At 37.0% G+C, this 13,240-nt stretch overlaps 1 protein-coding gene across 1 annotated transcript in view; it reads left to right on the top strand.

Annotated features, from left to right (window-relative positions):
• The window catches only part of RSBN1 (round spermatid basic protein 1), a 47,812-nt gene that overhangs the window by 20,492 nt on the left and 14,080 nt on the right, over nucleotides 1-13,240 (top strand). The window contains exons 3-4 of the mRNA XM_032421170.1: nucleotides 11,845-11,982; nucleotides 12,326-12,468. Of these exons, the coding sequence (XP_032277061.1) occupies nucleotides 11,845-11,982; nucleotides 12,326-12,468 (281 nt within the window). The remainder of the gene's footprint in view (nucleotides 1-11,844; nucleotides 11,983-12,325; nucleotides 12,469-13,240) is intronic.

Here is a 13,240-nt window from a genome sequence, read left to right on the forward strand (position 1 = left end):
CACCCAGGCACCCAACATACTACAAATGTTTTAGAAAATCATTTTTGGGTTGATAATTATTCAGGAGCTTGTCTGTTCTTAAGGTTTCATAAGGCTGCCAGTGAGCCCTCAACATTGTCTGGGAAGTTTGCTGGTTTTCTTTGGTCAACTTGCTTGTTTGTTCTTCATGACGACTATTCAAACTCTTTATCTGTATACATCTTTTCTGTATTCCCTCCTGTTAAAATAGAAATCCCACCTCCTCCTCAAAAGCTAATCTTCCACCTGTGCTCTAGATTCCACTCCTCACTTTGCTTAGGATTGTCACAAAATACAGATAACAAAATTACTGTTTAACTATTTTTAGGTGTATAATTCATTGGCATTAAGTGCTTTCACAGTGTTATACAACCATCACCATTATCCATTTCTAGAACTTTTTCATCATCCGAAAAAGAAACTGCACCCATTTGCTTAGGATCTTTACACACCCCCACCCCTTTAATCTTTTCCCTCTCCATTCCCATATAAAGTGCAAATTATATGAAGTGAATTCTTTATATTCCCTTCATTTATAATAAAATACTAAGCTTTTTTTACTCCCCAGAAGTAAATCTTTCTTCTGAATTTGTGATTTTTCTATGTACCTTCTAATATTTTGCTATACATGTATGAACATATAGACTATATAAAACTATTTTGTATGATTTAACACTTTATAAATAGTATTTTGCATGTATCGTTCTACAGATTGCTTCACTTCAACATTGCTTTAGAGAATTATGTTGATACACGTAACTCTAGTTCATTCATTTTTTTGTGTGATTATATCACTCTTCTCCTGTTCTTGTACATTTAGGTTGTTTACAGTTTTGTAATATTACAGTGTTGCAATAGAGGTATCCTCTACATATATATATATATTTATATCCTCAGTCCAAACCACTTGATTTCAGACCCAGCTGCCCTTTTGACATACCCACTTGGGTGTTTGGGTATATATATATATATATATATATAAAAACACTGTATCCTGTACATGGATGCCCTGGGATTTCTGTTTGCCTTTTCTCATGTCCTGGGATTCCATGACTATTCTGTTGACCGAATTCAGTGATTCAAATGAGATTTCACATGTTTAAAGTCTTTATCCTACCATTACATTTTTTGGGTAGTTCAGACAGGTGTGGCATTCTTGGTTGGAGATCATGTCATTGAGGTTTATAAAGGCAAAGTGTCTTTATTTAAGCTTCTAGTACTGCTTTTGAGAAATCCAGTATCATAATGATTCCTGATATTTTTAGGTGTTTTTTTCCCCTCTCTGGAAACTTATTTTAAAACCTCTTTACTGCAGAATTTCAGAATACTGAGGATAATGTGCCTTGAGATTTTTTTTAAATTGGGTTTTGTTTTTTAATTTACTGTGAAATATTTCAGACATACGTAGAGGTATAAAGAGTAATAAATACCTGTGTTCTAACCACTTGGCCCAAGAAATAAAATGTTATCAATACAGTTGAAGACCACCTCCAACCCACATGATTTTCTCAGATTTCATTGGTATGAGTCCTTTATATTCACTCTGATGAGTATTTAGGCCTTCTCAATATGGAAATGCATATCCTTTTGTTTGGGTAAGTTTTCTTGTATTATTTCTTTGTTAATTTCCTTACCTTAGTATTTGCTGTTCTTCTTTCCTGAAACTTTTATTAGTTGGATATTAGGCCTCCTGGCTGAACCTCTAAATTTTTCCTTTTATTTTTCTTTGTCTTTTTCTTCTACTTTCTGGGGAGATTTAACTATCTTCTTTTCCTCCTCTTGATTTATTTCAACTGTAATGTTTTGAATTTAAGACCTTGTTCTTTTTTAAAATTTAAATAACTTATTGTTTCATGGATGCCATATCATCTTTTATCTCTTTGATGATATTAGTAATTGTTTTGAAATTTTCTTGTAGTTTGTTTCATCGAGTTCTTTCTGTTTTAATCTTGTTTATGTATTTTCTTCAAATGTCTGGTGATCTTTTTATATTGAAATATGTGTTAGTACAGAACTGATTAGAAACTGTGGACACAAAGGTGGGATTGGCCATTTGATGAATGGGTAGGGAATCTGGCCATATCTTGTAAGAAAAGCTACAAATATCAACACTTAGAGATCTTCTCTCTGGGGCCTTTAATTTCTACAGCTAAGACTGTACCACATTTTTGCCAGGGGAATAGAGTAGGTTATATCTCTGTTTGCTAGAATTCTTGGAGTTGAACTATGGAAGTAGGTAGGTGAGTTCATTGTTCAATATATGGAATTTTACTTGTCTGTTGTCAGTGTAATGGCTTTCTTTCATATTTGTGCCTGGTATCTTTGTTTTCCATAGTCCCTTTTGTTCACTTTCTCCACAAGATAGGGTAAGTAATGTGGGATGGGGCAGGGAGTGGGGAACATAAGCAGAGGGGTCTAACTAATTCTTGTACAAATTTTAAACCCATCTTTCTCGTTTTTAGTTCCATGCTTTGTTTCCCACCTTCTGCTTAGCCTTTCCATGATTCTGTAGCTCAAACTGATTTTTTGGTTATCTTCTATGTAGGTACTCAGTATTCAAAGTTCTCAGTTGGCTAATTCCCCTGTACACTTTTCCCCTTGTAAAAAATGGTTTGCTAACTTTATCTGTCATTTTTTTACTTCCGTTCTCTTTGAGCTTTTGGGATTTATGGCCTTTGTTTTACTCTCACTTGAGTGGGTTTTGATAAGGAATAGACATAAATCTTTTGTTCTGTCTGCCATGTTTAAATAGCAGTCCTCTTCACCTTTTCATCTTTACCAGATTCTTCCCATTAAGACCTCACACTAAAGAAGACTTAGATGGAAAGATATATTTTTGGATTAAGAAGAACCAACATCAGAATGATAAAGAAAAGCAGTGGTGGAGGAGTGCCCTATCAGATACCAATACATTCTGAAGATTTAGTGATTAAATAAGTGTATATTAGTTTATGAACATTATTCAGTGAAACAGAAAAGTAAGTCTAGAAATAGGCCCAAATACCTACAGGCATTTGATACATAAAAATGATGGTATCTGAAATCATTGATGGCAGAGATGATAGTGTTGGGACATCAGGGTATTTATCTAGAATTCATCTTTGTATCCATATCCCTGGATACCAAGATAAATTCCCAATGTGATCAGAGATTTAAATGTGGAAAATGGAGACATTAATGTAATAGAAGAAAACATGGAAGAATTCTTTCATGACTTTGTAGTTCGAAAGGTCTTTCTGACTATGACCAAAACAAAAGAAAAATCACTGTCAACACAGTCAAAAGACAAATTGTGAAAAATTGTATACAGTTCATACAGAGGATTAACCTTTCTAAATTATTAAGGGTTCTAGAATTAGATAAGAGAAATAAATACTAGTAGCCCAATTTAAATATAAGCAGGCATTATGAATGGATAGTTCACAGAAAAAGAAACACAAAAGGCCCTTTAATTCTCTTATTTGAAAAGATACACAGCTTCATTCCTAAGAAAGTGAAATTAAAACTACTAAGATGGTAGTTTTTACTTACCAAATTAGTAAAAATCCAAAAGTTTGATAACATTCTATTAGGCTGTGGGGCAATATATACTTTCTTACAGTGCTAAGGGGAATAAAAGTTAATACAACCCTATTGAGGGTTGCTCAGTCTTTCCATTTAAGAAAATTCTCTATTGATCTTATTTTCTCCTCTCACTACCAACCTTTTTTATTTTCACAGCCTAATTTCTTGAAAGAATTGTTTACACTTGCTGTCCACATTTTCTCATCTCTCCTCAGACCACTGATTTTGTTTCTGCTGTCATACTTTCTCTGAAAAACCTCTCTTGCCAAGGTCACCAATGGGCATTTTTCTTCTTCATCTCACTGAAGTCTCAGCAACATTTTGACCAAACTTCTTGAAATATTTTAACTTTTATTATACCGTGTTGTCTTGGTTTTCTTTTTAACCTCTCTGACCACATGACAATTCCTTTACATTCTTTTTTGTCAGCTTTTCTTCTCCTTTGGTGCTTTTTAAATTGGATCTTTCTAGGCAAAGACCCCTGCTCTTTGAACTATATATGTTCTGTAGCCAATGACTAGGATTTATATCCTCAGTCCAAACCACTTGATTTCAGACCCAGCTGCCCTTTTGACATACCCACTTGGGTGTTTTAGAGCTACTTGGTATTAGTACCTATTGCTCCTGTAACAAATTACCATAAACGTAGTGCCTTAAAACAATACAAACTTAGCAGTTTCTTACAGTTCTGAAGGCTCTGAAGGTGAATTTGGGTTTTGTTTTTTTGCCTATTTTAGCTTCTGGTAGCCTTCTGTATTTCCTAGTTTGTGGCCCCTTCCTCCATCTGCAAAAAGTACATTACTCCACCTCTGCTTCCATCATTGTATCGCCTTCTCTGCAGATCTCCCTGTGCCTCCTCCTTATAAGAATGCCTGTGATTACATTTAGGGCTTACCTGGATAGACTAGGCTACCCTCCCCATTTCAAGATTCTTAACTTATTCACAACTACAAAGTTTTTTTTGCCATATAAGGTCATATTCACAGGTTCCAGGGATTAGGACCTACATATCTAGATATCTTTGGGGGCCATTATTCAGCCTACCACATAATTGAAGCTCATCATGTTCAAACTTCAACATATCACCTTCTCACCCAAACCTGGTGGTGGTCCTTAGGTAGAAAGAGTGGTTTCTGTATCTCCTTGCAAAGGTCAGAACCTGGGAGACATCTTCGACATTCCTTTCTCTGCCCTATCATATCCAGTCTGTCTCCCAAGTCCTGGCAATTTTATCTCCTGGATATTTTTCAGATCTTTTTTCTTTATCATTTTCTAATCATCTGCACTGTTACTAACTTAGTTTATCGTTTCAAGCCTAAATCTCTTTCAGCACCCCTCTGGGAAAATGAAACAAATACAAAAACCCCAAGCCCCCTCTGCCCTGAAAAGACAAAAACAAATCGATAACTTTCCTTTAACTATTTTAGATCCTTTAGTGATTTCCCAAATCTTTAACAGTAGTCTTCAAGGTTCTCCTAATCTAGCTACAGCTCATTTGTCCAGCCTCATCCTTATTTTTTTCTTTTGCTTTCTGTGTTTAGCATTGTTACTTTCTTTTTTTTTTTTTAAGATTTTATTTATTTATTTGACAGAGAGAGACACAGCGAGAGAGGGAACACAAGCAGGGGGAGTGGGAGAGGGAGAAGCAGGCTTCCCGCGGAGCAGGGAGCCCGATGCGGGGCTCGATCCCAGGACCCTGGGATCATGACCTGAGCCGAAGGCAGACGCTTAACGACTGAGCCACCCAGGCTCCCCCATTAGCTTTCTTTTAGACCTTGGAAAGGGTGATTCTTAAGGGGTTTTGTTTCCTTTAAACTTGTTTTACAGATTTCAACTCATGTTACTTCGAGGAACACTTTATTCTCTAAATCAGGATCCCTTGTTCTCTTTCACAGTGTCTTAATTCATTCCATTCTGAAGACTTGTCACAGCTTATAATTAAATATTTGTTTAGATAGTGTCTGCCTCTCCCTACTAGACTGTAAGCTTCCAGGGGCCAAGAGTGGGTCTCGTTTGCTATATCTGTGGTTAGGACAGTGTCTGACATGTAATATACAGTAAACTTTCATTCAATGAATGATACCGACTTTCCTATAATTCCTGTTTTTTATTTAAAGTTACATGAGTCTACTCTTCTACTTCAGTTTTTTCAAGTTAAATACTTTAATTTCTTCACACTTTTTCCGATTTCTCTGGTTTTCAAGTCACTAATCATCTTAATTGTTTCCTTTGCATGTGCTGCAGTTACAGACTTTTTAAAGCCCAGAGCAGAACCTATATCATTTGTGCAATACGGAGTATTGTCTCCCTTAGTATATATAGAAAGTACAGGCATACCTTGGGGATATTGTGGTTTTTGGTTCCAGACCACCACAATAAAGCAAGTCAAATGAATTTTTTGGTTTCCCAGTGCATATAAAAGTTATGTTTGCACTGTACTGCATAATCTTTTAAGTGGGCAATAGCAGTATGTCTAAAGAAACAATGCATATACCTTAATTTGAAAAAATACTTTATTGCTAAAAAATGCTAACTACGTGCTTTCGGCGAGTCAGTCTTTTTGCTGGTGGAGGGTCTTACCTCGATGTTGGTGGCTGCTGACTGATCAGGGTGGTGGTGGTTGCTGAAGGTTGGGTGGCTTTGACAGTTTCTTAAGACAGCAATGAAATTGACTCATTGACTCACAAACAATATCTCTGTAGCATGTGATGCTGTTTGATAGCATTTTACCAACAATAGAACTTCTTTCAAAATTGGAGTTAGTCTTCTCACCCTGCTGTGGCTTTATCAACTAAGTTTATGTAATATTCTAAATCCTTTGTTGTCATTTCAACAGTCTTCACAGCATTTTCACCAGGAGTAGATTCCATCCCAAGAAACCACTTTTTTTGCTCATCCATCAGAAGCAGCTCCTCACCTACTAAAGTGTTACAATGAGATTACAGCAATTCAGTCCCATCCTCAGGCTCCACTTCTAATTCTAGTTCACTTGCTGTTTCTACCACACCTGCAGTTATTGTCTCCACTGAAGTCTCGAACCCCTCAAAGTCATTCATGAGGGTTGGATTCAACTTCTTCCAAACTCCTGTTAATATTGATATTTTGACCTCTTCCTGTGAATCACAAATGTTCTTAATGGCATCTAGGAATGAGGAATCCTTTCCAGAAGGTTTTCCATTTACTTTGCCCAGACCCATCAGAGGAATCACTATTTGTGGCAGCTATATAGCCTTTTAAATAAAGACTTAACAATTGAAATGACTCCTTGATCCCTGGGCTGCAGAATAGATGTTGTGTTGGCAGGCATGAAAATAATACTAATCTCATCGTACATCTCCATTAGAGCCCTTGGGTAACCAGATGCATTGTCAGCAGTAATATTTTGAAAGGAATCTTTTTTTCTGAGCAGTAGGTCTCAACAGTGGGCTTAAAATATTCAGTAAACCATGTTGTGTAAGCAGATGTGCTGTCATCCAGGCTTTGTTGTTCCATTTACAGAGCACAGGCAGAAGAGATTTTGCATAGTTCTGAAGGGCCCTAGGATTTTTGGAAGGGTAAATGAACATTGGTTTCAACTAACAGTCACCAGCTACATTATTCTTTGATAAGAGAGTCAGCCTGTCCCTTAAAGCTTTGAAGCCAGGCACTGACTTCTGTAGCTATGAAAGTCCTAGATGGCACCTTCTTTCAATATAAGGCTATTTTGACTGCATTGAAAATCTTTTGTTTAGTGGAGCCACCTTCATTAATGATCTGAGCTAGATCTTCTGGATAACTTGCTGCAGCTTCTGCATCAGCACTTGCTGCTTCACCTTGCACTTTTCTGTTATGGATATGGCTTATTTCCTTAAATCCCATGAACCAACCTCTGTTAGCTTCAGACTTTTCCTTCTGCAGCTTCCCCACCTCTCTCAGCCTTCAGAGAATTGGTAAGAGTTGGGCCTTGCTCTGAATTAGACTTTGGCTTAAAGGAATGTTGTGGCTGGTTTGATCTATCTAGACCACTAAAACTTTCTTCATATCAGCAATCAAGCTCTTTCTTATCATTTGTGTGTTTCATGTGTGATGGCACTTTTAATTACCTTCAAGAAATTTTCCTTTATTCACAAGTTGGCTCTTTGGTGCAAGAGGCCTAGTTTTTGACCTGTCTTGGCTTTTGACATGCCTTCCTCAATAAGCTTAATCATTTCTAGCTTTTGATTTAAAATGAGAGACATGCGACTCCTCCTTTCACTTAAACAGAGACCATTGTAGGGTTCTTAACCGGCCTAATTTCAGTTTTGTTGTGTCTCAGGGAATAGGGCCTGAGGAGGAGGGAGAGAGATGGGGGGACGGCCAGTCAGTAAAGCGGTCGCTGTCTTATTTGGGTACAGTTCATGGTGTCCCAAAACAATTGCAGTAGTAACATCAAAGAGCACTGATCATCATAACAAATATAATAATGAAAAATTTTGAAATACTGTGAGAATTACCAAAATGTGACACAGAGACACGAAGAGCAAATGTTGTTAGAAAAATGGTGCTGATAGACTTACTCTTGGCAGGGTTGCCTCAAACCTTCAATTTGTAAAAAATGCAGCTACTGGTGAAGCATAATATCTGTGAAATGCAATAAAGTGAAGTGCAATAAAATGATGTGTGCCAGTATACAAGATAACAAGCCATAGGCTAAACCACCATAACAAAGAGATGTCACATACAGTTGCTAGAACAAAATAAAAGTTTCTCTCTTGAGTAACAAGTCCGGAGGTTAAGCCGCTCTGTTCTGTTCCATGATGTCATCCAGGATTCTCCTTTCCTTTTATCTTTCAAGTTTTGCCAGCCCCTTTGGTAGTGGTGTCTGTGTATTTGAACCTGGCTCTTAAGAGACAGAAAGAGGAAGTGGAGAGCAAGCAGCTTACTTATAAAGGCATGCTCTGGAAATTGCATATGTAACTTATACTAACATCTCATTGGCCAGAACTTAGTTCCAGACCACACTTGGCTGCCAAGGAGCCTCGCTTATTGGCTATATGCCCAGGAAGTTCTGTTTCTAAAAAGAAGGGTAGAATTAGTAGTTTGCTTGTTTGCATTGGTGTCACACAGTTGGTACATGTTAAATTTCTGGTCATAAATGCTATCCCTCTTCTAACTTGTGCTGTTAATTATTTAAATGCATTACGAACAGTAGCATTTATGAACGTTTTTTACACAAGTGATACATAGATACTGTTAATCGGCTTTGCTCTTACTACTGTTTTTCTTTGGGCACAGTTTAATGTCTGATTATTTCATTCTTTCTAGACACAGGATAAGTTATAAATTTATAATATATTTTTTAAATAAAAAATAATTCAACAGTTTCCTCTTTTTAGGTTAACTTTCTCTTTCCAAATAGGAAAGGATGCTTTATATTTATTCATGTCACATATTAATTATCCCAGGTGTTTGCATTTTAAGTTGTCTTCAGGCTCAGTGCTATCGATTAAATTATTGCTAATTGTTTAAATTAGGTAACTTCAAGCACTGTGATATAAAGATATTCTGTCTTTGTAAAATTTAAAGTAGTGTGAATTCCTTCAAATTAATGATGCATTAAGAGTTGCATAATCTCAAAGCTAGCAAAAGTGGCATGTGGCAGTGTCCCTTTTCAGGATTAGTCTTGAGTTCTGTAAGCTTTAAATTGTGATGTGTCTCTAGGATAGTTCTCATATAAAATGCTACTATTCTGTATTTTTGAAAGTCTGTCTTGGTAAAGGAACTTCTGATAATTGGGAATAGTTGCGGGGAGTGTTGTGGGGGGACTGATATTTATTATCTCTGAAAGCATGCCATTCTCAGAACTGGTACTGAAGGTTAATTAATCTGCTTTAGTTGTTTTAGGGTGCTTGGCCTAGAAAGTTTAGAATAATGCTTAGAAAAGCTTTCCTAAGTAGAAAAGCTTTCCTTATCTTTGTATCCCATGATCATCATCTTTCCTGCTGTCCCCCCCGGCTTTTCATAGCATGATGATCATACAAATGAATGGAAGGTAACTCATAAAAATATATGCAAGGTGACTTTTGTCCTGGGTGGTTGCTGCTTAATGATCCTATAAGGTGATCTTGGGAAAGATACGTAAGGAAGTAAGAAATCCCTGATTTTTTCTTTGTGTATTGTGTATGAATAGGGGTGCCTATTAAATAGTCTACGGAAAAAAAAGTGGGTTCTGAAAATGCTGCTAGAGAACTAATAGTAAAAAACTGTGTAAGAAATACTAGATTGTCATTTATGCCTTGTATTGAGGCAAAATAGGTGGTATTTAAAACAACAATTAAATCTTTTTTTTTAAAGATTTATTATTTTATTTATTTATTTATTAAGATATTTATTTATTTTTTTAAAAGATTTTATTTATTTATTTGAGACAGAGTGAGAGAGAGAGAGAGCACAAGATGGGGGAGCGGGAGAGGGAGAAGCAGACTCCCTGCTGAGCAGGGAGCCTGATGTGGGACTCGATCCCGGGACTCCAGGATCATGACCTGAGCCGAAGGCAGTCGCTTAACCAACTGAGCCACCCAGGCGCCCTATTTATTTATTTGACAGAGACACAGCAAGAGAGGGAACACAAGCAGAGGGAATGGGAGAGGGAGAAGCAGGCTTCCCGCCGAGCAGGGAGCCTGATGCAGGGCTTGATCCTAGGACCCTGAGATCATGACCTGAGCTGAAGGCAGACGCTTAACGACTGAGCCACCCAGGCGCCCCTAAGATTTATTATTTTAGAGACAGAGTGCGCATGTGATGGGGACAGAGAGAGAGGGAGAGAGAGCATCTCAAGCAGACTCTCCACTGAGTATGGAGCCTGACTCTGAGATCATGACCTGAGCTGAAATCAAGAGTTGGTCGCTTAACCTCCTGAGCCACCCAGGCACCCCTATATTAGGCTTTTCAATCTAATCCGCACCTTACCTAAGGTAGAGAATGCTTGGTTACTGATCCAAGGTGGAAATTCTGGTTAGAATTAAGCATTTTTAGTCTAGTCTTCTGTATGCACAGATCTGTCTTTATTCTTGAGAAACATTAATTTTAAATCAGAAGTGGGAAGGGTGCCTGGGTGGCTCAGGGTCTGCCTTTCAGCTCAGGTCATGATCTGGAGTCCCGGGATGGAGCCCCACATCGGGCTCCCTGCTCAGCAGGGAGCCTGCTTCTCCCTCTGCCCCTCACCCCACTCATGCTCTCTCACTCTCTCTCTCTCAAATAAAAATCTTAAAAAAAAAACAAAACTGGAGGTGGGAATATAAGAAAATAGAAGAAATGACTTAGAAGAATAATATCAGATTGTGTCAAATCAGTTGGTAGACTCCATTTTTTTGTTTGTTTTTTTAATTTTTTATTTAAATTCCAGTTAGCATACAGTGTAATATTAGTTTCAGGTCTACTAGTAGATTCCATTTGAATGCTAGGATTCTCTGGGCTACAGATTGGTATAAAATATGCCTTAAGTTCACTAGAGAGTTGATAGAAAGAAAATGTCTGTGTGCTTGCAAGTAACATTAGATTTCAGAAAAGGAAAAGATCATGAAGGGTGATCAGGAAGGCTTCCAGAAGAAAAGTCTTGAACTGATCTTTGAAAGATAAGATTTGGATTGACAGAAGAGGACATTTCAAGTAGGGCAGATTTAAGAGAAAAATCATTGCAGGTAGAAGTAAGTTTGGCATAAATTGGGTAGATAAAAAGATCAGTTTGCCTGGGGTAGAGGATCTTATATGCAAGTAATTGGGAGGGAGATTGGGATTGCTAACAGTCAAGCCTGGTATCTGGCCTGATGTGAAGGTTTTCACTAGGGAGTACAAAATGGATATGGAAGATTAATCTGACCATGGTTTTTTTTTTTTTTTTCCTCCTTTTCTCTGCCCTGCCAGTTTTACTGTTTATTTACTGATTTTTTGTCCTAAATAAAGATCACTTTGTTGTTGTTATTATTATTTTTAGTGTTTACAAAGTACAAAAATCATCATTCTCAGAGAAGTTTAAGTATATCTTAATGTCTTCAGTGTTTCTTTGAGATTTTGGGGTCATAGATTAACTTGCTCTTTGAAATTTCTGTTTGTGGCACTTACCACGTTAATGTGTTTGTCAGAGTGCTAGGGCAACTTTCTGTAACTGTGGACTTTATACAAGGTACTGACCGTTGAGTTCTTAGTATGTAGAAGAAATAGCAACAATGGAAACAATATTTTAATTCTTTAATTATATTATAGTGTACTTCAGTCCTTTCTCCCCCCTCTTTCATTTTATCTCAGGTCAACAGGACATACTGCTGTGGCACCTACCGAGCAGGTCCCATGCGGCAGATAAGTCTTGTTGGAGCAGTAGATGAAGAAGTTGGTGATTATTTCCCAGAGTTCCTTGATATGTTAGAAGAATCACCATTTCTGAAAGTGAGTGTTAATTCCAATTATTAAAGTTCTGATCATTACTTTAGTGGACACTTTCTATTAAAAAGTATTAATATTAAATTAATCTTGTCTATTAAAATTAAATTTCATCCAGTGTTTTGAATAGAAATGTTTAGAAAATTATTGGTTCAGAATAACAGAAATAACAGAAAATTATTGGTTCAGAATTTTACATGTAACTCTCTAATATAGCATTTATTTCTTCATATGCATATACAAAATAAACTTCCTAGAGCTTTCTTTTGGTTTGGGGTAGTAGAGAGGTTAACTTGTAAATAGACAAAAAAATTTTTTTTTTCATGTGACTCATTCATCTGATTTCTAGATGACTTTGCCCTGGGGTACGCTTTCCAGCCTCCGACTCCAGTGTAGGTCCCAGAGTGATGATGGGCCGATCATGTGGGTAAGGCCAGGAGAGCAGATGATCCCTACAGCAGATATGCCAAAGTCACCCTTCAAAAGACGACGGTAAACATTTATTTTTCCCAAATAAGGAAAAGCACTTTTTAAAAGTTTGGTTGCTTATAAAAATGATTGAGACCTGAGCGCAGTTTGAAAACTATTTGTCTAGATTATTTGAAGAGCTATCTTAAGTAAATCTTCAGTGGTCAGTTTCTTAAGAGTCCAGTCTACTCATTACAGAGTCATCAGAGTGAGGCATCCTTCTAAAAAAACAAATTTAATTTTTTCCTATTTTCTTAAAACCTGGGTCCTAACTGCCTGCAAGATTAAAGTCTAAACTCCTTTGTGTGGTTACAAGGATCTTTCATAATCTGGCCCCAACAGTACCTCCAGCTGGATCTGTTTCTAGTCTGTGCCAGCCGCGCAGAGGTCAGTTTTCAAACTGTGATCTTTCACAGCTCTGTGCTTTTGCACTGTTCTTTTTACTTAGAATGGCATCCCCTCCCCCATCTTCCTTTCTACCTGACAAACTCTTAATAAATTTTCAAAAAAATAAACTTGGATGACACTTCCTTTGTGAAGCTTTTCTTTGTTCCCATAGATAATTAATTATTCCCTTCTCTGTGTTCACACATCATTCTGTTCATTAATGACCTGTTTACATGTTTCTGTTTTTTACTAAATTTTGAGTTCTCAGGACAGTGACTGTGTTTTATTCTCAGTCTTCATGACCCACATAGACAGGTGATTAGTAGTGTTTGCTGAATGAAACCGATAATGTATATCTCCTATAGTAATTCATATTGGGCCAACATATTCTGTGTTTCAGACACAAAAT

Source organism: Phoca vitulina, unplaced genomic scaffold, assembly GCF_004348235.1.
Source record: "Phoca vitulina isolate PV1807 unplaced genomic scaffold, GSC_HSeal_1.0 scaffold2, whole genome shotgun sequence".
NCBI classification, from domain to species: Eukaryota; Metazoa; Chordata; class Mammalia; order Carnivora; family Phocidae; genus Phoca; species Phoca vitulina.